The following is a 22269-nucleotide window of genomic DNA, read 5'->3' on the forward strand; positions in this document are numbered from 1 at the left end:
AAGCAAAGGCGGCCAAAAGTGGAAAACGACCAGTGTGCCTACTGCAAAGAACGGGGACATTGGATCAAAGATTGCCCCAAGCGTCCTAAAGACCAAAAGAAACCTGCCGCTGTCCTCACCCTAGGTGAAGATAGCGAATAGGGGTGTCAAGGCTCTGGAGCCCCCCCCGAGCCCCGGCTAACTCTCTCTGTAGGGGGGCAACCCACCACCTTCTTGGTGGACACAGGCGCCCAACATTCAGTTTTGACAAAGGCAGACGGGCCCCTGTCTTCCCGCACATCCTGGGTCCAGGGGGCAATAGGGGGAAAATTGCACAAGTGGACTAACCACCGGACAGTTAACCTTGGACAAGGAATGGTGACACATTCCTTCTTGGTGGTACCTGAATGCCCCTACCCCCTCCTAGGGCGAGATCTTCTGACCAAGCTCGGAGCCCAAATCCATTTCTCCGAGACAGGGGCCCAGGTATTAAATCGGGACGGTCAGCCCATCCAAATCTTAACTGTGTCTCTGCAAGATGAGCATCGGCTTTTCGACGCTCCGGTCATCACTAGCCTCCCTGATATTTGGTTGCAAGATTTTCCCCAAGCTTGGGTGGAAACGGGAGGACTCGGGCTAGCTAAGTATCAAGCCCCAATCATAATTGATCTGAAGCCCACGGCGGTGCCCGTGTCTATCAAGCAATATCCCATGAGCTGAGAGGCTCATATAGGAATTCGGCAGCACATTAACAAATTTCTAGAACTCGGAGTGTTGCGACCTTGTCGCTCGCCCTGGAACACTCCTCTTCTGCCAGTAAAAAAGCCTGGTACTCAGGATTACAGGCCTGTCCAAGACTTGAGAGAAATCAACAAAAGAACCATGGACATCAATCCCACGGTCCCCAATCCTTACAACTTACTCAGCACCTTAAAACCAGGCTATGACTGGTATACAGTATTAGATTTAAAAGATGCTTTCTTCTGTTTACCTCTGGCCCCCCAAAGCCAAGAACTCTTTGCCTTTGAGTGGAAGGATCCTGAGAAAGGAATTTCAGGCCAATTGACCTGGACCCGGCTTTCCCAAGGATTCAAGAACTCTCCCACTCTCTTCGATGAGGCTCTTCATCGAGACCTGACCGACTTCCGGACCCAAAATCCAGAAGTGACCCTACTCCAGTATGTGGATGACCTCCTCTTGGCTGCTCCTACAAAAGAAACCTGTATGCAAGGTACCAGGCATCTACTCCAGGCACTGGGTGAAAAAGGATACCGGGCATCCGCCAAGAAGGCACAGCTTTGTCAGACCAAGGTAACATATCTGGGGTATATCCTGAGTGAAGGGAAAAGGTGGCTCAGCCCTGGGCGCATAGAGACAGTGGCTCGCCTTCCACCACCACAAAATCCCAGGGAGGTACGTGAATTCTTGGGAACTGCTGGGTTCTGTCGCTTGTGGATACCCGGTTTTGCTGAACTGGCCGCCCCGCTTTATGCACTCACCAAGGAGAGCACCCCTTTCACCTGGCAGACAGAGCATCAATTGGCTTTTGAGGCACTAAAACAAGCACTCTTGTCTGCCCCGGCCCTTGGGTTACTGGACACCTCAAAGCCCTTTACCCTCTTCCTGGACGAGAGGCAAGGAATTGCCAAAGGGGTCTTGACCCAAAAATTAGGGCCTTGGAAAAGACCGGTAGCACACCTGTCTAAGAAGCTAGACCCTGTAGCGGCCGGCTGGCCCCCGTGTCTCCGTATCATGGCAGCCACCGCTATGCTGGTCAAGGACTCTGCTAAGTTAACCCTTGGGCAGCGACTGACTGTTATTACCCCACATGCTCTAGAGGCCATAGTGCAGCAGCCTCCGGACCGGTGGATAACCAACGCACGCCTAACCCACTACCAGGCCCTCCTACTGGACACGGATCGCGTCCAGTTTGGCCCTCCGGTCACCCTAAACCCTGCTACGCTGCTGCCGGTACCAGAAGACCAACCAAGCCCACACGATTGTCGGCAAATACTGGCTGAGACCCATGGAACACGAGAAGATCTTAAAGACCAAGAACTCCCAGACGCGGATCACACCTGGTACACAGACGGCAGCAGTTACCTTGACTCAGGTACCCGGAGGGCAGGAGCGGCAGTAGTAGATGGTCACAACACCATTTGGGCACAATCATTACCTCCTGGCACGTCTGCACAGAAGGCTGAGTTAATAGCACTAACCAAGGCCCTAGAGCTGTCCAAGGGAAAGAAAGCTAACATTTATACTGAGAGCCGATATGCCTTTGCAACGGCTCATACTCATGGAAGTATCTATGAAAGAAGAGGTCTCCTAACCTCAGAAGGAAAGGAAATCAAGAACAAAGCTGAAATAATTGCCTTATTGAAAGCCCTTCTTCTTCCTCAAGAAGTGCCTATAATTCACTGCCCCGGGCATCAGAAAGGACAGGATCCAGTCGCAGTAGGAAATAGACAGGCTGACCAAGTAGCCAGGCAAGCCGCCATGGCGGAAGTACTGACCCTAGCCACAGAACCTGACGAAACCAGCCATATAACTATTGAACATACTTATACCCCAGAAGACCAGGAAAAAGCAAAAGCCATAGGGGCCATAGAAAACAAAGACACTAAAAACTGGGAAAAAGGAGGAAAAATAGTCCTTCCCCAAAAGGAGGCCCTGGCAATGATCCAGCAAATGCATGCCTGGACACACTTGAGTAGTCGAAAGCTAAAATTACTGATTGAAAAAACTGACTTTCTAATCCCAAAGGCAACTACCCTTGTAGAACAAGTGACATCTGCCTGTAAGGTCTGTCAGCAAGTAAACGCTGGGGCTACCCGAGTGCCAGAAGGGAAACGAACTCGTGGTAACCGCCCAGGAGTCTATTGGGAAATAGACTTCACTGAAGTAAAACCTCACTATGCTGGATATAAGTACTTACTAGTGTTTATAGATACCTTTTCAGGATGGGTAGAAGCCTACCCCACCCGGCAAGAAACGGCACACATAGTAGCCAAGAAAATTTTGGAAGAAATCTTTCCTAGATTCGGACTTCCCAAGGTAATTGGGTCAGATAACGGGCCGGCCTTCGTTTCTCAGGTAAGTCAGGGGCTCGCCAGGATATTGGGGATTAATTGGAAATTACATTGGCCTATAGACCCCAGAGCTCAGGACAGGTAGAAAGAATGAATAGAACAATAAAAGAGACCCTTACTAAATTGACCTTAGAGACTGGTTTAAAAGATTGGAGATGCCTCCTATCCTTAGCTCTGTTAAGGGCCCGAAATACGCCTAACCGTTTTGGGCTCACTCCATATGAAATCCTCTACGGAGGACCTCCCCCTTTGTCAACCTTGCTTAACTCCTTCTCCCCCTCCGATCCTAAGACTGACCTACAGGCCCGGCTAAAAGGACTCCAAGCAGTACAGGCCCAAATCTGGGCCCCCTTGGCAGAACTGTACCAACCAGGACATCCACAAACCAGTCACCCCTTCCAGGTGGGAGACTCTGTCTACGTTAGACAGCATCGCACTCAAGGACTAGAGCCTCGGTGGAAAGGACCCTACATTGTTCTCCTGACCACGCCCACAGCCATAAAGGTTGACGGAATCTCCACTTGGATCCACGCATCCCACGCCAAGGCTGCTCCAGGGACGCCCGGACCAACACCACCTGAGACATGGAGACTCCGATGCTCCGAGGACCCGCTCAAGATAAGACTCTCTCGTATCTAGCCCCTTGCTTGTTACTAGCCCTCCTTCCCTGCGTTGCTGGCAGTAATAACCCCCACCGGCCATATAACCTGACCTGGCAGGTAACTGATTTTAGTACTCATGAGGTCTTAGATAAAACCTCAAAAATTGCTCCTATAGGGACTTGGTTCCCTGACCTCTATTTCAACCTAGACAAAATAGCAAAGATAGATGACATGGAAGGGGGAGAATGGAGAAAACAGGCTAGAAGGGTGTCCGTAAGCCGGAACGGGTTCTATGCCTGTCCCGGATTCAGGACAGGAGAAATGAGAAAAACTTGTGGAGAAATAGATGCCCTGTTTTGCGCTAGTTGGTCCTGTATAACTACTAATGATGGAGAATGGAAATGGGCCACGAAACCCTGGTACATAACCATGTCCTTTGTCCAGCGCTGCACCAGAACCCGATATTCAAAAACTTGCAATCTGGTCCGCATCAAGTTTGAAGATGCAGCAAAATCTGATAACCGTTGGATATCCGGGTTAACATGGGGCCTATATTTATACCAAAAGCCACTGTATGGAATCCCTATCCAAATCAAATTAATAGTCAACCCTATCACAGCCCCTGTCGCAGTAGGACCAAACCAAGTTTTATCAGAAACAGGGAAGCCCCTGGTTCCTGCATCGAGAGAGCCCCAACCAAGAGCTCCTAAAAGCACTTCCCCGCCCTTAATCTCCACCTCCTCTAAATACACACCCTCAGCCCAAAACGTCACCCGCGGGCCCCTTGACTTGGGAATAGGTGACAGGCTCCTAAATCTCATAAAAGGCTCCTATTTCGCTTTAAACCAGACAAAGCCAGAATTTACCTCCTCTTGCTGGCTATGTCTGGCAACAGGCCCCCCTTACTATGAAGGCATCGCCTCCACTAATAATTTCACTAACTCCGCCAATCCTACTGGATGCGCGTGGGAACAACAAAGAAAACTAACCCTGGCTGAGGTTTCTGGGTCGGGGACCTGCATAGGCCGAGGGCCCCCTAGTCACCAGCATCTTTGTAATGTAACCTTGACAGTACCCAGCTCCAATCACTATTTGGTCCCCTCCGAGACGGACTGGTGGGCTTGCAACACTGGGCTCACCCCCTGTGTATCCACAGCCGTTTTTAGCAGCGGCACCCACTATTGCGTATTGGTACAAGTTGTTCCCGGAGTATACTATCACTCTGGAGACTCCTTTGATCTCCGGTATGAGCAAAAAACTCATACTAGACCAAAGAGAGAACCTATTTCCCTCACCCTCGCCGTTATGTTAGGAATTGGGGTAGCGGCTGGAGTTGGGACCGGGACAGCAGCCCTAGTGCATGGTAACCATCATCTGCAACAACTTAGAATAGCCATAGATGAAGACCTTAGAGCCATAGAACAATCTATCACAAAACTTGAAGAGTCCTTGACTTCTCTGTCTGAAGTTGTATTACAAAACCGACGAGGACTAGAAATTGTCTTTCTGAAAGAGGGCGGGCTCTGTGCAGCCCTGAAAGAGCAATGTTGTTTTTATGCAGATCATTCAGGAGTAGTTAAAGATTCTATGGCAAAACTAAGAGAAAGATTAGACAAGAAAAAAAAAGAGAGAGAATCTCAGCAAAATTGGTTTGAAAATTGGTACAACCGATCCCCTTGGTTTAGCACCCTAATCTCCACCATCTTAGGACCCCTCATCCTGCTCACGCTCATCCTGACTTTCGGGCCATGCATACTCAACCGCTTACTCACCCTTATTAAAAATAGATTAAACATAGTACATGCTATGGTTCTGACCCAACAATACCAGACCCTCAGGACTGAAGAAAAGGCTCAAGATTGAGCCTCTGACACAAAAAGAGGAGGGAATGAAACTAGGCCTCATAAAACTTAGAAACTAGGCCTCATATATAAAAAAATTAACACCAGGTGGCTCTGGATAGGGTCCCACCCTGCCTCGATAGGGTTCACCCTGATAGGGTCCCACCCTGCCAATTCCGGGAAACAACCTCATGGGGTCCCACCCTGCCAATTCCGGGGGTCCCACCCTGCCTCGAAGTTCCCGGAATCAGCAACTCCAAGAAAAAACCTCATAAGGTCCTGCTCTAACCAATTAGAACAAGACACCTTGCTCAGGCCATAGCTAGACCCAATTACCACGCGCCTAAAGCTTTGTTTGAATTTCGCGCCTTAAGCTGTGTTTGAACTTGTGTTTGCCTATATAAACAACCTGTAACAAGCACTCGGGGTCCCAGGGCCAACTTAGAGCTTGGGACCCTACTGCTCTAGTAATAAATAACTCTCTGCTGTGAATCTCGTGTCGGTGATCCTTCGCGGAGACCCCTGCCCAGGAGGGAATCGACAGTTCGGTTCCAACAAGGAGAGCTGCTTCCAAATACTTTAGGAATTAGTTACGTGGGGTGAAAAAGGAAGAGATAGGAAGAGATTTGTTCATGTGTCTATAGAGGTCATTCCTAATAGAAAGACTGACAATGTATGTAGATTTTTTGCTCATATAACAAACATTAAGAAGAAGAAATTTCTAACAGAAATAATAAATTTCCCATCACTCAAGGTATTCAAACAGGGATTCTATTGCCACCTACTATGGGAAGTGTAGATACAATTGCACAGAAGGAATGATGACTAAAATAAGACAACAGGAACGTAAGCAGTTCTCACCTGAACGTACTGAGTTATAGGATTCAGCGCGACTCGGGGCTGAAGATACGTTTCAGCATTTGGATTACTCCAGACATTCTGAAACTGCGGTGGAGGAGGAGGATTAAATACCAAACGACGTGGCTGCACACGATAAGCACCTTTTTAAAAAGCAAAAAGGAAAAAGCCTATTTTTAGTTATCTGAAAATCTACACGTGTCAAAAAGAACAATGTCTTTTCCTACTCACACAAATTTTGTTTTCTGATTGCAGGGCCCAGCTTCAGTTTTTTACCCTGGATATGGATCTGTGACTGAAAATAAAACAGTAACAAAACTAGACTCAGTTTTCAAGTCTTGACTTCCAAGACTTGGGTAAATATATAAAGTCTTCTGAAGTTTCTATTATTATAGAAGATCCGTATATCTTCTATACAGATAATATAGTATATCTATATAGTATATATAGATACACACCAAATTATAATTTGTCATCATGAAGCTACCTTACTTATCCTTACTACTCTAATCAGTGTCAAGAGGCATCAAGTGAAAGGTGATCAAAAACTTTTCATCACCCTTTCTACAACCCTTTCTACAACCCTTCCTGCCTGTAGTTCATGAACCTAGGTGTCCAGTCAAAAATAAACAGGATCTAACAAGTTATGTGGCTACTCTAAGTTTGGATTTTGAACAGAAAGTATATCTTTCTCCAAATTTTACACAAGACTTAGTATATCACTAACACTAAATGTTGTATCAATAAAATAAATAATAGATTTTTCTATTAGATTACTTACTTCTACTATCTTCTGGACATCCACGTCATTAAAAAATGAAACAAATCCATAGCTATAAAGGCAGATAAATGAAGTATAAAATCACCATCAGGCAGTACATAGTTCAGAACTTCTGCTATTCTATATACAGCAGTGATCGTGACAAAAGATAAATAATATACCATGATAACTACTTGTTAAGATGTACATGACAGATCCTCTACAAATACTTCTTTTTCCTAATCGGAACTATGTCAAAATGTGCTAAGATTAGGACAGTGTGAAAACTTTATTGATTAACAAAGAATTCATATCTGTGAACCTGAAATTAACTTACTATCTAAGACAAGACGGTTAAAATTTAAGACATTGTGCAGTGTATGAAGAAAACAATTATTTGACAAAACTGGTAACTCATTTGTATGAAACAGGAATTGCAGACATTTAAAAATAAACATTAGAAAAATGAATAAATAAAAGAGTTGGCAATAACCTTTTATCCCCTACATGAAAGAAACTAACACGGCAAAAAATTTCATTTATACATGTGTCACAGTATCACTTTTGAAGTCTTCTTTGACACACTATAGGTGACTAGAGTTCAGGTATTTTTGATAAAATTACTCACCCTTTGGAGACACCAGTTCGATCTGTGATTATCTTCACTTCTTTCACTGAACCATATCTACCAAAGAAGCTTTTAATCTCAGTTGCATCCATCTATGGAAAAGAATTGAATTCCAAGAGTAAAAATTCAGCATTCAAAAATTTCCATTTTACTACAATTTTACTACAATGAGGTGAAAATTTCTCCCCCAGTTTTACCTAAATGACCGGTAGCTCTTTGTCAAAGATATTTTTAGTACCTATGGGTCAAAAGTAAACCCAACTCTAAGCCTCCATGAAGTACAAAGAAAAAAAAAAAAATTAAGTTTGTAACAGGGCCCAAATCCCATTGTTCATAATGCACTTTAAGGCAAAAATGAGGTATGAATACAATACCCTATCATCAATTCCACCAACAAAAACAGTGTTTGGCATGATTCTGCCTTCTGGTAAAACATAGCCTTGGCTAACTGCAGCAGATGAAGACTGGGTGCTAGTTTCTCTGGAGCTGGTTGAGTTTGGAGTCTCAGGATTTGCAGCAGGCTGTAATTTGGAAAGTAGACATCATAATTAGATATACAGGCAAAACCCATACATAATGTGAAATATAATTTTTGTGTTTTAAGTGTAAAATATTTTATAAAAAGTATTTTCATTGTAAATTAGTCACCACTGCAGCTAAGTTCAGGTTCAGGATCTAAACTAATCAGAGTACATCCGGATGGAATTTAACCAAAGGATATAGTACTTTCTTAAGCCCAGTGTTGCTCATCACCGAGTCTTGTACAATGCTGTGAAAGAATACTTATTTAGTATTTGTGAAAATACTCTGCGAATTAGTTAAAAAAAAATCCAAAACTAGAAAGTTCAGATTTATATAAAGTTATTAAAATCACCCTGTTCTATATTCATAAACTTTTCACTTTACTGAGTATACTAAGGATAAACCTTAAAAAAAAAAAAAAAAAGAGCCGCATCAAAAAGAAAATAAGCCTCAAAGTTTTAAACCAATTTGTCTTGCTTTGCCTTTTTCAACATAATTAACATGAGTTTTTACAATGTTAGCACTCCCTGTATTAGTATACCTGCTTTACTTTAGAAATGGCTCATGCAAACAGTATTGTTCACATGTCACAGCTCCTTCTAAAAAACAGGTTATAATCCTCTTCCCTCATAGTAGGGTGTTCAAAGCTTCTTTTGAAATAACATTTTTCTCCTGGGTAACACCACATCGGTCCGACTGATAATTCTAATTTTCACAATGGGCTGACAGATATAAATGATACCATCTTTATTTTCAGAAAAAAAATCACATACATATAACTCATTAATTTTCTAGGTTCTGATCAGAACTGTCTTTATTCCTTCCACAGTAGACTCTAAGGTTAATGTAAAATTTTCTGAAGCAGAATTCATAAGTTATATACATATATACATATATACATACATACACACACATACACACACACACACACACACACACATATATGGAGAAACAATCTAGCATAGTGAAACAAAAATTAATCTAGTCAGGAGATCTAGGTTTATGTTCCTTATTGGTAAGTGGTTATTTATAAGCCACTTACTTGCCAGCTGTGTATCTCTGGGCAAATTTCTTTGAGAACAAAATGAGATAACATCTGTGAATTCATTTTGTACGTATAAAGTGGTAAAAGCGGTATGCCTATGTAAGTTGGTGTCCTGTTATTTGATTTTATTTTCAGTAGATTTTTTTCAAGTTTCTTTTTGGCTTTACTATTTTAGCTGACTTATTTTGGAGAAATTTTAATTAAGAACTAAATGAAACACCAGGAAAATATTACACATTGTTAATTTAAAAATCACTGGTGAAGTGCCTGTTGACTACAAAAGGTAAGTACAAAAGGCTGCAAAAGAGAAAGCTACTACACATATACTTGTTGAAAGAAAACAAAAGACAAGAGAAACTATACGTCTTTTTGTAAAGCACAGTGATGTCACAGAAGTTAATAAGAAAGTAGAGTTCCTGCTTTGTTAATAAGATGCTAGAAGTTACTGATTCTACACAGCTTTGGTAGAGATGATCTCTAAATTCTCAAATCATCTGAAGGTGAGTTTATTGCTTTTCTCTATTCTTTTGTGCTTATACTTGCTATTTTGGGTTTGTTACTAACTCCTAATTCTTTCCTTTAATAGGGCTACTTCATGACAACGATGTGAAAGAGAAATTTAAAAAACTATGTCTAAAGTTCTTCCTCTCTAAAAATTTCTTATATCATTGTTTTTCTAGATGACATTAAGCTGCATTATCCTGAACTATTGGGGACTTGATTAGATTTCCCTTCCCTATAGATAATTTACCAATCCCTTCTCAGTTCATTCAGAAATCACAAACAGAATAAAACAAAACAAAAGGAATTCTGAAACTCCTGTGGTTTCTTTTTCTCCTTTTCAATTCCCTCTTGATTTGTGGATGAACTTTGGATACGTTTTTCTTTGATAAACAAGCTATTGTCTCTGCACCATAATGTTGGATGTATTTTAATTTAAAGATGTAAGATCTGGCAGAAAACTATGTCAGATTATTACTGGTTAGGGAAATGCACTGATTCTCAACTGGGGAAGATTTCTGAGCCCCAGCAGCATTTAGTGATGTTTAGAGATGGGCTGTCACAACTGAGATGTATTCCTGGAATCTGATGGGCTGAAGGCCAGGGATACTACTGCACATCCTACAATGTAAAGACAGCCTCCTACAATAAGGAATTATTTGGTCCCAAATTTTAAAAGGGTGTGGGTTAAGAAACCTTGTGACAGTGCCACAAGAATTGAAGAGGAAATTTATTGTTTAGGAAGAACCTGATTTTCATCGGTCAGTAAAGTGTATCTTTTCATGACCTCAGATTCAGTTTCCGTGCTTGAAAACAAATGGTTGGAAAACATCTCTGATATCTTCTGATTCTCATACTCTATACAACACTAAAACAGATGCTTGAAACAAGGGTAGTTTGGTATAGAATAAAAAATGCATTTGATATTATGAGAAGTTGGACTTTAGCTTGGATCTTACAAATTGGCTGTCTCTGCTTAACTGGAATCATACATATAAATTCACTGAATCACTTTAATAGTGTCATAACATTTTAAATTAAGGAAGTCATCATGATGTCCTTGTCCTCAGTCAGGAGGTGGCTTTACTTACATCGAAGTAAGCAATGTACTTCATACTTATCTGCCTTGATTAGCAGTGATTGTTCAATTCCTACTGTGTGTGTATGTATACATAATTATATAATGTACATACAAAAATCCAATATCAATAGACAACTGTGATTAATTTTAAACTATGGACAAAAATATAAATGAATTTGCTTAAGATAAGCAAAAGTTTAATTTTAAAGTAAGTACCATCATAACCATCAATAGCGTCCTGAAAAGAAACTACATTAAAGAAGTAATTTTCTTAATCATACTTTTAAATGAGTTGGTGAATTTTGAAATGAGAAATGTTGGAACAGGGAACGGGGTGAGCTTCAAGACCATCACATACACAACTCTCATTGCTATTTATAGCAAATATATTCCCTGTTATATGTGGACAACCAAGTGACAAAGACAGCTAAAAGTTGGAATAATTTATCATTATTTAAACTCCTGGGATGTTAGCTCTTTTGCCAGTATTATCTATTTCGATTGCTACGTGAACATATAAGCAAATTAGTATTTATATAAACTGACCAGGAAAAAGCCTATCATTTGTAGTCATCAAAGTTACATTCACAGCAACAGGAAGAAGAGCAAATAAATAGAACATTAAAATTAAGAAAATATGATATGAAAATCAGAATTAAAACTTCAAGTAAATTCAAGAGCAGATTCTAGCAAAGTTGTGGGTAGGGAGGATCAAATTCAAGCAATAATCCTAGCAAAACTAAGCAAGAAAAAACAAGAAAGCAGAACTATATGAGACCTGAAAAATGCATTGTGGCCACAAATAATAAAAGAAAGCTACGCGCAAACTCCATTTTCAAAGAGGAAAACAGTATTTCTCAATGCATTTAACAAAGTTAAAAGCATACTAAGTAACAAAACCTCATCCAGATGATCCATCCCTGCCCTCAACACAAACACAACATTCCAGCAATATATAGAGTGTTAAGTTTATATTGGGAATGCAAGAATACTCCATTCACAGGATATGTTACTTTAATTCATTATTGTAAAAGCATTTGATAAAATACACTATCATTTTAAATTTTTTAAAAACTGAAGTAAAACAGAAATAAGAGCACTTTTATTTTCCATCAATCTAATTCTACTCTATCATCAAACTTATAGTGAAATACTAGAAGAGTCAACTCCTTTGAAATCAGGAGTAAGGTAAGGGCACCAGGGAACCTCCTTATTATTACTAAATATTTTTTCCACTATGTATGACAAAACTGAATATTAATACAAAGTTTTTATGAATCAAGAAGACAAATAAAATTTAAAAAGTAATTTGAAAAGCTAATGATCAATGATCAGCTTCATGGATGATTTAAAAAAGCACACATCAACATAATGTATTTTTCAGCTATTAGGTTGAAAATTTAAAAACTCCTAGTAACTTTCTGATTTACCAAGAGTACCTCGGAAAAAGTTTATCATAATTTGATAGGCGGGGATACTTACCACTATACTAATTAGGAGAATTAGTGATAAAATTGTTATAAAAGGGGCAAAGCGCTTTCACCCAGCAATTACACTTATAATAACTAGTCTCAAGAAATTAATAGTACAAGCATGCCAAGATATTTACACAAAGATATTCATAGCATTATTATTATTATTTTTTAGACTGAGTCTCCCCTTTGTTGCCTAGGCTGCAGCGCAGTGGCATGATCTCAGTTCACAGCAATCTGCTTCCCAGGATCAAGTGATTCTGCTGCCTCAGCCTTCCGAGTAGTTGGGATTACAAGTGTGCGTCAACACGACTGGCTAATTTATTTTGTATTGTTAGTAGAGACAGGAAACAAAAGTCATTCAAACATTCCTTCACATTTTCAAACACACATGAGATACACAATATTGAAGTACTTATGCTGGTTCCTTTGTTATTTATTTATTTATTTTTTATACTTTTTAAAAATTTTTTTTATTTTTTTAAAATTTATTTATTATTATTATACTTTAAGTTCTAGGGTACATGTGCATAACGTGCGGGTTTGTTGCATATGTATACTTGTGCCATGTTGGTGTGCTGCACCCATCAACTCGTCAGCACCCATCAACTCGTCATTTACATCAGGTATAACTCCCAATGCAATCCCTCCCCCCTCCCCCCTCCCCGTGAAAGGCCCCGGTGTGTGATGTTCCCCTTCCCGAGTCCAAGTGATCTCATTGTTCAGTTCCCACCTATGAGTGAGAACATGCAGTGTTTGGTTTTCTGTTCTTGTGATAGTTTGCTAAGAATGATGGTTTCCAGCTGCATCTATGTCCCTACAAAGGACGCAAACTCATCCTTTTTTATGGCTGCATAGTATTCCATGGTGTATATGTGCCACATTTTCTTAATCCAATCTGTCACTGATGGACATTTGGGTTGATTCCAAGTCTTTGCTATTGTGAATAGCGCTGCAATAAACATACGTGTGCATGTGTCTTTATAGCAGCATGATTTATAATCCTTTGGGTATATACCCAGTAATGGGATGGCTGGGTCATATGGTACATCTAGTTCTAGATCCTTGAGGAATCACCATACTGTTTTCCATAATGGTTGAACTAGTTTACAATCCCACCAACAGTGTAAAAGTGTTCCTATTTCTCCACATCCTCTCCAGCACCTGTTGTTTCCTGACTTTTTAATGATCGCCATTCTAACTGGTGTGAGTTAGAGACTTACAAAGAGACTTAGACTCCCATACAATAATAATGGGAGACTTCAACACTCCACTGTCAACATTAGACAGATCAACGAGACAGAAAGTTAACAAGGATATCCAGGAATTGAACTCATCTCTGCAGCAAGCAGACCTAATTAATAGACATCTATAGAACTCTCCACCCCAAATCAACAGAATATACATTCTTCTCAGCACCACGTCGTACTTACTCCAAAATTGACCACGTAATTGGAAGTAAAGCACTCCTCAGCAAATGTACAAGAACAGAAATTATAACAAACTGTCTCTCAGACCACAGTGCAATCAAACTAGAACTCAAGACTAAGAAACTCAATCAAAACCGCTCAACTACATGGAAACTGAACAACCTGCTCCTGAATGACTACTGGGTACGTAACGAAATGAAGGCAGAAATAAAGATGTTCTTTGAAACCAATGAGAACAGAGATACAACATACCAGAATCTCTGGGACACATTTAAAGCAGTGTGTAGAGGGAAATTTATAGCACTAAATGCCCACAAGAGAAAGCAGGAAAGATCTAAAATTGACACTCTAATATCGCAATTAAAAGAACTAGAGAAGCAAGAGCAAACACATTCGAAACCTAGCAGAAGGCAAGAAATAACTAAGATCATAGCAGAACTGAAGGAGATAGAGGCACAAAAAACCCTCCAAAAAATCAATGAATCCAGGAGTTGGTTTTTTGAAAAGATCAACAAAATTGACAGAACACTAGCAAGACTAATAAAGAAGAGAGAAGAATCAAATAGATGCAATAAAAAAATGATAAAGAGGATATCACCACCGACCCCACAGAAATACAAACTACCATCAGAGAATACTATAAACACCTCTACGCAAATAAACTGGAAAATCTAGAAGAAATGGATAATTTCCTGGACACTTACACTCTTCCAAGACTAAACCAGGAAGAAGTTGAATCCCTGAATAGACCAATAGCAGGCTCTGAAATTGAGGCAATAATTAATAGCCTACCAACCAAAAAAAGTCCAGGACCAGATGGATTCACAGCTGAATTCTACCAGAGGTACAAGGAGGAGTTGGTACCATTCCTTCTGAAACTATTCCAATCAATAGAAAAAGAGGGAATCCTCCCTAACTCATTTTATGAGGCCAACATCATCCGGATACCAAAGCCTTTGTTATTATAATACAAGAAACAAAACGGAAAAAAGAGTACTTTAGGTTTCTAATCCCTGACATTCTTGTTGTTACTTTTATACATAAAACCTCAACTTTTCACCAATTTTCTGGGGTTGGTATTGTGGAAATCTCAAACATATTAGCTCTTTGAACTTATTACCACAGATATGATTATGGGTCAATATACAGTCGTATCTATGAAGATACTCAGAGAACTACTAATGTGAAGCAGTCAGCTAAAAAAAAATACATAATTCGAATTCTGTGCTCTAAAAATTGAGTAATAATTTTATTTCACTCTGTCTCTCTAAAAAATTGATAAAAGTCAGTCTGGATGTTTCAGCTATTTGGCAGTAAATATGAAAAAAAAAATGTTACAATACAGAAGGGGACACCAAATCTCAAAAAACTGTCCTACAGTAAAGTTATTGCAAAGTACAATCCTTTCAAAATATTACTCAATTACTTCTAAATAATACAGAGTTCTTCATTCTAGACAAATGCTAAGGGTTTTCTTAAATTTTAGGTACATTTCACTAGTTTAAAATGACAAACTATTAAAGCAATTTGTATAAACAAAGGCATCAATATCTGAAAGTAAATCATTTTACTCCCTCTTAAATTACCTGATAATTACATACAGGCAAATGATATCCAGCGATGACCTGACCTGGTGAATTTGGATAAGTAGGATATGCCTGAAAATAAAGATTACAGTAAGAATAAATGAATACAGAGAAACATTTTTTTAATTAGAAATATTCCAAATATTAAAAATATGAAAAACTTTAAAACATTCATTATTTTTCTATATACAGCATTGCAGAATTCTAAATGAGTGACCGATTTTATGAAGAAATAAATATTCTGTTAAGTGCTATGCTTTGGGTGGGGAGGGGGAACAGACAAATGACAAAATAAGTGACTATTTCACCAGACAAGTTTACTTTATTTATACTGTGTACTTATGCCAACCCCGATGTTATTTCTTACACTGGTGATAGGGCTCTATTAAGACAGGTTTGAATGTAAACAGGTTTGAATGTCAGTTAAATTAATACATTTGCTATTTCTATGTTAAATATTATGAAGAGTTTTGTATCTGCCAATATTATAGAGTAACATGAAGTTCCCCTACAAACGTTATGGTTTTTTCTGTACTTCATTTTGAAAAACTAAGCACTGTATATAATCCACAACTGGAAAAGAGACAGTATAATGTCTCCTATGTTTCAATAAATACTTACAGTTTGAAAACATATAGGTAGCATCATACATGAATACAACCAGATTCAGTTACGGCTCAAAGTAAATGTTAGAAACAAGTAGGACTTTTTTTCTAGCCTTTGTTCACATAATGAAAAAGAAGCAGAGGTATACCCTACACGTTTCAAATACATGGAAAATGTGAACAAATGAGAGACACTGAAGAACTACTTCACTACTATGTTGTTACTTTATTTTCCGTCAAAGAAAATGTCTTTTAAACTAAGACAAAATTAAAACAAACTAAAAAAAAATAAATATTACTTAACACCAATAAGTGATAGAGTGCGTCAAATCCTACTTTAAATATTGAAGTAACCAGGATGAGAGAAATTAGACGCCAGAAACTCACGGGATTTACAGACACAGTAAGCATATCAGAAATCTACCCAATTCAGAACCAGAATATATTCATAAGCCAGCAATCTATATGAGGAGGCATCTGGAAATCATTCCCAGTAAGGAATAGCTGGATGAATTGCTAACCTTAGAGAGGAAACAACCAGGCAGACACATACAGACAGTTGCTATCAAACATTTTCGTGAACTCATTATATTGGGGGAAAGCAGTTCAGGTGTTTTAGAAGTAATACTCTTTTTTGTTCCTACACTTATTTAGGAGTAATTAACAGCAAAACATTTCTGTTTCTCTTCAACACTTTTTTTTTAAGGACGGTAAAGCCAGAGGTAGATTCCAGGCAGATACGTGCTCATTCTAAAGCCATATTAATACTATCTTTCTGGGATTATACAGTCTATCAACAAGTAACTGAACATTGATCATTACGTGAACCAGCCATTGCTTAGACACACAAAACCTGAGAGAGAAAAAGGCACTATTGCTCCCAGGGAGTTTATAATTACGTTAAAAAGAAGGTAACAAAACATAACACATCAATATAAAGAACGATTTAAAAATATTTGTAGGCATATATAACACAGAAAAAAATCAGGAAAGAACAGGGAGTATATGTTTGGCTAACTGACTTTACCAGAGGTACAGCATAATTCCTTGGCTCCCCAACAGGCCACTGTGGTGGCATCTTGAAAAAACAAAATGGAAACCAAAATGATTCAAATATTCCTATACATTTTCAAAAACACATCAGATATACAATATTGAAGTATGTATCATGCTGGCTCATTTGCTATTATAATAAAAGAAACAGAATGGAAAAAAGAAGTGCTATAGGTTACTAATTCCTGAAGTTCTTGTTGTTACTTCCACATACAAAGCCTCAACTTTTTTCCAAATTTTCTGGAGATAGCATTGTGGAACTCTCAAAGATACCAGTTCTTTGAATTTATTATGATTGATACAAGAATGGGTCATAGATATAGTCATATCTCTGAAAAGAGACCCAGAGAACTACTATCATGAAGCAGCAAGCTAAAATAAAAATCTGATTGCAATTCTGGGATCTAAGACTTGAGTAATAATTTTATTTCACTCTGTATCTCTACAAAATTCATGGAAGTCAGTCTGGATGTTTCAACTCTTTGATAGCAAAGATAAAAAAAATACATGCTGCAGTATAGGAGACATCAAATCTCAAAAATCTGTTCTACAGAAAAGTTACTGCTAACTGTATTCCTGTCAAAATGTTATTCCATTACTTCAAAATAATACAGAGGTCTTCATTCTGATCAATTCTAAGTGTTTTCTTCAATTTAAGCTACATTTCACTAGTTTAAAATGACTGACTATTCAGGCAATTTGTATAAACAAGTTAAAGGCCTCAATAATATCTGAAGTAAATCATGTTACTCCCTCTTCAAATACCTGATAATTATACACCGGCAACTGATATCCAGTGATGCCCTGACCTGGTGAATTTGGATAAGAAGGATATGCCTGAAAATAAAGTTTACAGAAAGAATGATTAGCTATGGTAAAACATTTTTTTTAAAATGAGAAAGAAATATCATTCCCAATATAACAAAAAAAAGGAAAAACTTTAAAATATTAATTGTTTTTCTATATACAACAATGCAGAATTCTAAATGAATGACTGACTTTAGGAAGAAAAATATTCTGTGTCAAGTGCTATCCTGTGAGTGGGGAGGGGGAAGAGACAAATTACAAAATAACTGACTACTTCACCATTCAAAGTTTACCTTACTTCTGTGTACTTATGCCCAACCAGCAGTTATTTCTTATATTGGTAATAAGGCTCTACTAAGACAGATTTCAACGTAAGTTAAATTAATACATTTATTATTTCCTTGCCTAAATACTTCCAGATTGTTTTGTATCTGACAATAATACAGGGTAGTACTGTAGTTCTTCTACAGATGTTATGGCTTTCTCTGTACTTTATTTCAAAAAACTAAGGGCAGTAAATAATCCACAACTGGAAAAGAGACACTGTAATATCTGCTGTTTCAATAAATACTTACTAATTAAAAACATACAGGTAGCAGCACAAAAGAATACACTCAGAATCAGTAATGGCTCATAGTAAATGACAGAAACAAGTAGGGCTTTTTTTCTAGCCATTGTTCAGGGAAGGAAAAAGAAGAAGAGGTCCCCACACGTTTCAAATACACGGAAAATGTTAACAAACGAGAGATACTGAAGAACTATTCCACTACTATTTTCTTACTTTATTTTCCATCAAAGAAAATGTCTTTTAACTAACACAAATATAAAATGAACTAAGAAGAAAATAAATATTATTTATCAACAGTAAGTGATAGAGCATGTCAAATCCTACTTTAAACATCAAAGTAACCAGGATGAGAGAAATTAGATGCCCGAAATTCATGGGTTTTATAGACAACAGTAAAACAGATCAGAAATCTACCCATTCCAGAACCAGAATATATCCAGAAGTCAGCAATTTACATGAGGAGGCATCTGGAAATCATCTCTAGTAAAGAATAGCTAGATGAATTCCTAATCTTACAGAAAAATGAACTAGGCAGGTACATGAGGAGAGCTGCTTCCAAATACTTTAGGAATTAGTTACGTGGGGTGAAAAAGGAAGAGATAGGAAGAGATTTGTTCATGTGTCTATAGAGGTCATTCCTAATAGAAAGACTGACAATGTATGTAGATTTTTTGCTCATATAACAAACATTAAGAAGAAGAAATTTCTAACAGAAATAATAAATTTCCCATCACTCAAGGTATTCAAACAGGGATTCTATTGCCACCTACTATGGGAAGTGTAGATACAATTGCACAGAAGGAATGATGACTAAAATAAGACAACAGGAACGTAAGCAGTTCTCACCTGAACGTACTGAGTTATAGGATTCAGCGCGACTCGGGGCTGAAGATACGTTTCAGCATTTGGATTACTCCAGACATTCTGAAACTGCGGTGGAGGAGGAGGATTAAATACCAAACGACGTGGCTGCACACGATAAGCACCTTTTTAAAAAGCAAAAAGGAAAAAGCCTATTTTTAGTTATCTGAAAATCTACACGTGTCAAAAAGAACAATGTCTTTTCCTACTCACACAAATTTTGTTTTCTGATTGCAGGGCCCAGCTTCAGTTTTTTACCCTGGATATGGATCTGTGACTGAAAATAAAACAGTAACAAAACTAGACTCAGTTTTCAAGTCTTGACTTCCAAGACTTGGGTAAATATATAAAGTCTTCTGAAGTTTCTATTATTATAGAAGATCCGTATATCTTCTATACAGATAATATAGTATATCTATATAGTATATATAGATACACACCAAATTATAATTTGTCATCATGAAGCTACCTTACTTATCCTTACTACTCTAATCAGTGTCAAGAGGCATCAAGTGAAAGGTGATCAAAAACTTTTCATCACCCTTTCTACAACCCTTTCTACAACCCTTCCTGCCTGTAGTTCATGAACCTAGGTGTCCAGTCAAAAATAAACAGGATCTAACAAGTTATGTGGCTACTCTAAGTTTGGATTTTGAACAGAAAGTATATCTTTCTCCAAATTTTACACAAGACTTAGTATATCACTAACACTAAATGTTGTATCAATAAAATAAATAATAGATTTTTCTATTAGATTACTTACTTCTACTATCTTCTGGACATCCACGTCATTAAAAAATGAAACAAATCCATAGCTATAAAGGCAGATAAATGAAGTATAAAATCACCATCAGGCAGTACATAGTTCAGAACTTCTGCTATTCTATATACAGCAGTGATCGTGACAAAAGATAAATAATATACCATGATAACTACTTGTTAAGATGTACATGACAGATCCTCTACAAATACTTCTTTTTCCTAATCGGAACTATGTCAAAATGTGCTAAGATTAGGACAGTGTGAAAACTTTATTGATTAACAAAGAATTCATATCTGTGAACCTGAAATTAACTTACTATCTAAGACAAGACGGTTAAAATTTAAGACATTGTGCAGTGTATGAAGAAAACAATTATTTGACAAAACTGGTAACTCATTTGTATGAAACAGGAATTGCAGACATTTAAAAATAAACATTAGAAAAATGAATAAATAAAAGAGTTGGCAATAACCTTTTATCCCCTACATGAAAGAAACTAACACGGCAAAAAATTTCATTTATACATGTGTCACAGTATCACTTTTGAAGTCTTCTTTGACACACTATAGGTGACTAGAGTTCAGGTATTTTTGATAAAATTACTCACCCTTTGGAGACACCAGTTCGATCTGTGATTATCTTCACTTCTTTCACTGAACCATATCTACCAAAGAAGCTTTTAATCTCAGTTGCATCCATCTATGGAAAAGAATTGAATTCCAAGAGTAAAAATTCAGCATTCAAAAATTTCCATTTTACTACAATTTTACTACAATGAGGTGAAAATTTCTCCCCCAGTTTTACCTAAATGACCGGTAGCTCTTTGTCAAAGATATTTTTAGTACCTATGGGTCAAAAGTAAACCCAACTCTAAGCCTCCATGAAGTACAAAGAAAAAAAAAAAAATTAAGTTTGTAACAGGGCCCAAATCCCATTGTTCATAATGCACTTTAAGGCAAAAATGAGGTATGAATACAATACCCTATCATCAATTCCACCAACAAAAACAGTGTTTGGCATGATTCTGCCTTCTGGTAAAACATAGCCTTGGCTAACTGCAGCAGATGAAGACTGGGTGCTAGTTTCTCTGGAGCTGGTTGAGTTTGGAGTCTCAGGATTTGCAGCAGGCTGTAATTTGGAAAGTAGACATCATAATTAGATATACAGGCAAAACCCATACATAATGTGAAATATAATTTTTGTGTTTTAAGTGTAAAATATTTTATAAAAAGTATTTTCATTGTAAATTAGTCACCACTGCAGCTAAGTTCAGGTTCAGGATCTAAACTAATCAGAGTACATCCGGATGGAATTTAACCAAAGGATATAGTACTTTCTTAAGCCCAGTGTTGCTCATCACCGAGTCTTGTACAATGCTGTGAAAGAATACTTATTTAGTATTTGTGAAAATACTCTGCGAATTAGTTAAAAAAAAATCCAAAACTAGAAAGTTCAGATTTATATAAAGTTATTAAAATCACCCTGTTCTATATTCATAAACTTTTCACTTTACTGAGTATACTAAGGATAAACCTTAAAAAAAAAAAAAAGAGCCGCATCAAAAAGAAAATAAGCCTCAAAGTTTTAAACCAATTTGTCTTGCTTTGCCTTTTTCAACACAATTAACATGAGTTTTTACAATGTTAGCACTCCCTGTATTAGTATATCTGCTTTACTTTAGAAATGGCTCATGCAAACAGTATTGTTCACATGTCACAGCTCCTTCTAAAAAACAGGTTATAATCCTCTTCCCTCATAGTAGGGTGTTCAAAGCTTCTTTTGAAATAACATTTTTCTCCTGGGTAACACCAAATCAGTCCAACTGGTAATTCTAATTTTCACAGTGGGCTGACAGATATATATGATACCATCTTTATTTTCAGACAGAAAAATACATATAATTCATTAATTTTCTAGATTCTGATTAGAACTGTCTTTATTATTTCCACAGTAAACTCTAAGATTAATGTAAAATTTTCTGAAGTAGTATTCATAAGTAATGTTGCAGAAACAATCTAGCATAGGGAAACAAAAATTAATCAAGTCAGGAGATCTAGGTTTATGTTCCTTACTGGTAAGTGGTTATAAGCCACTTACTTGCCAGCTGTGTATCTCTGGGCAAACTGCTTTGAGAATGAAATGAGATAACATCTGTGAATTCACTTTGTATGTATAAAGTGGTAAAAGCGGTATGCCAATGTAAGTTAGTGTCCTG

The 22269-nt window shown here is 37.9% G+C and overlaps 1 protein-coding gene across 1 annotated transcript in view; it reads right to left on the reverse strand.

Moving 5' to 3' along the window:
• Positions 1-21175, reverse strand: part of LOC141409523 (uncharacterized) — a 62020-nt gene extending 40845 nt beyond the window's left edge. Inside the window, exons 1-13 of the mRNA XM_074030520.1 lie at positions 21036-21175; positions 20662-20753; positions 20055-20106; positions 19505-19568; positions 19277-19416; positions 17821-17892; positions 17030-17080; positions 15413-15469; positions 8135-8281; positions 7761-7852; positions 7154-7205; positions 6604-6667; positions 6376-6515 (exon numbers count right to left, since the gene is read on the reverse strand). Of these exons, the coding sequence (XP_073886621.1) occupies positions 6376-6515; positions 6604-6667; positions 7154-7205; positions 7761-7852; positions 8135-8281; positions 15413-15469; positions 17030-17080; positions 17821-17892; positions 19277-19416; positions 19505-19568; positions 20055-20106; positions 20662-20753; positions 21036-21074 (1062 nt within the window). The 5' untranslated portion in view covers positions 21075-21175. The remainder of the gene's footprint in view (positions 1-6375; positions 6516-6603; positions 6668-7153; positions 7206-7760; positions 7853-8134; positions 8282-15412; positions 15470-17029; positions 17081-17820; positions 17893-19276; positions 19417-19504; positions 19569-20054; positions 20107-20661; positions 20754-21035) is intronic.
• Between the last annotated feature and the right edge of the window lie 1094 nt (positions 21176-22269).

The sequence above is a fragment of the Macaca fascicularis genome, chromosome Y (genome assembly GCF_037993035.2).
Source record: "Macaca fascicularis isolate 582-1 chromosome Y, T2T-MFA8v1.1".
Taxonomy (NCBI): domain Eukaryota; kingdom Metazoa; phylum Chordata; class Mammalia; order Primates; family Cercopithecidae; genus Macaca; species Macaca fascicularis.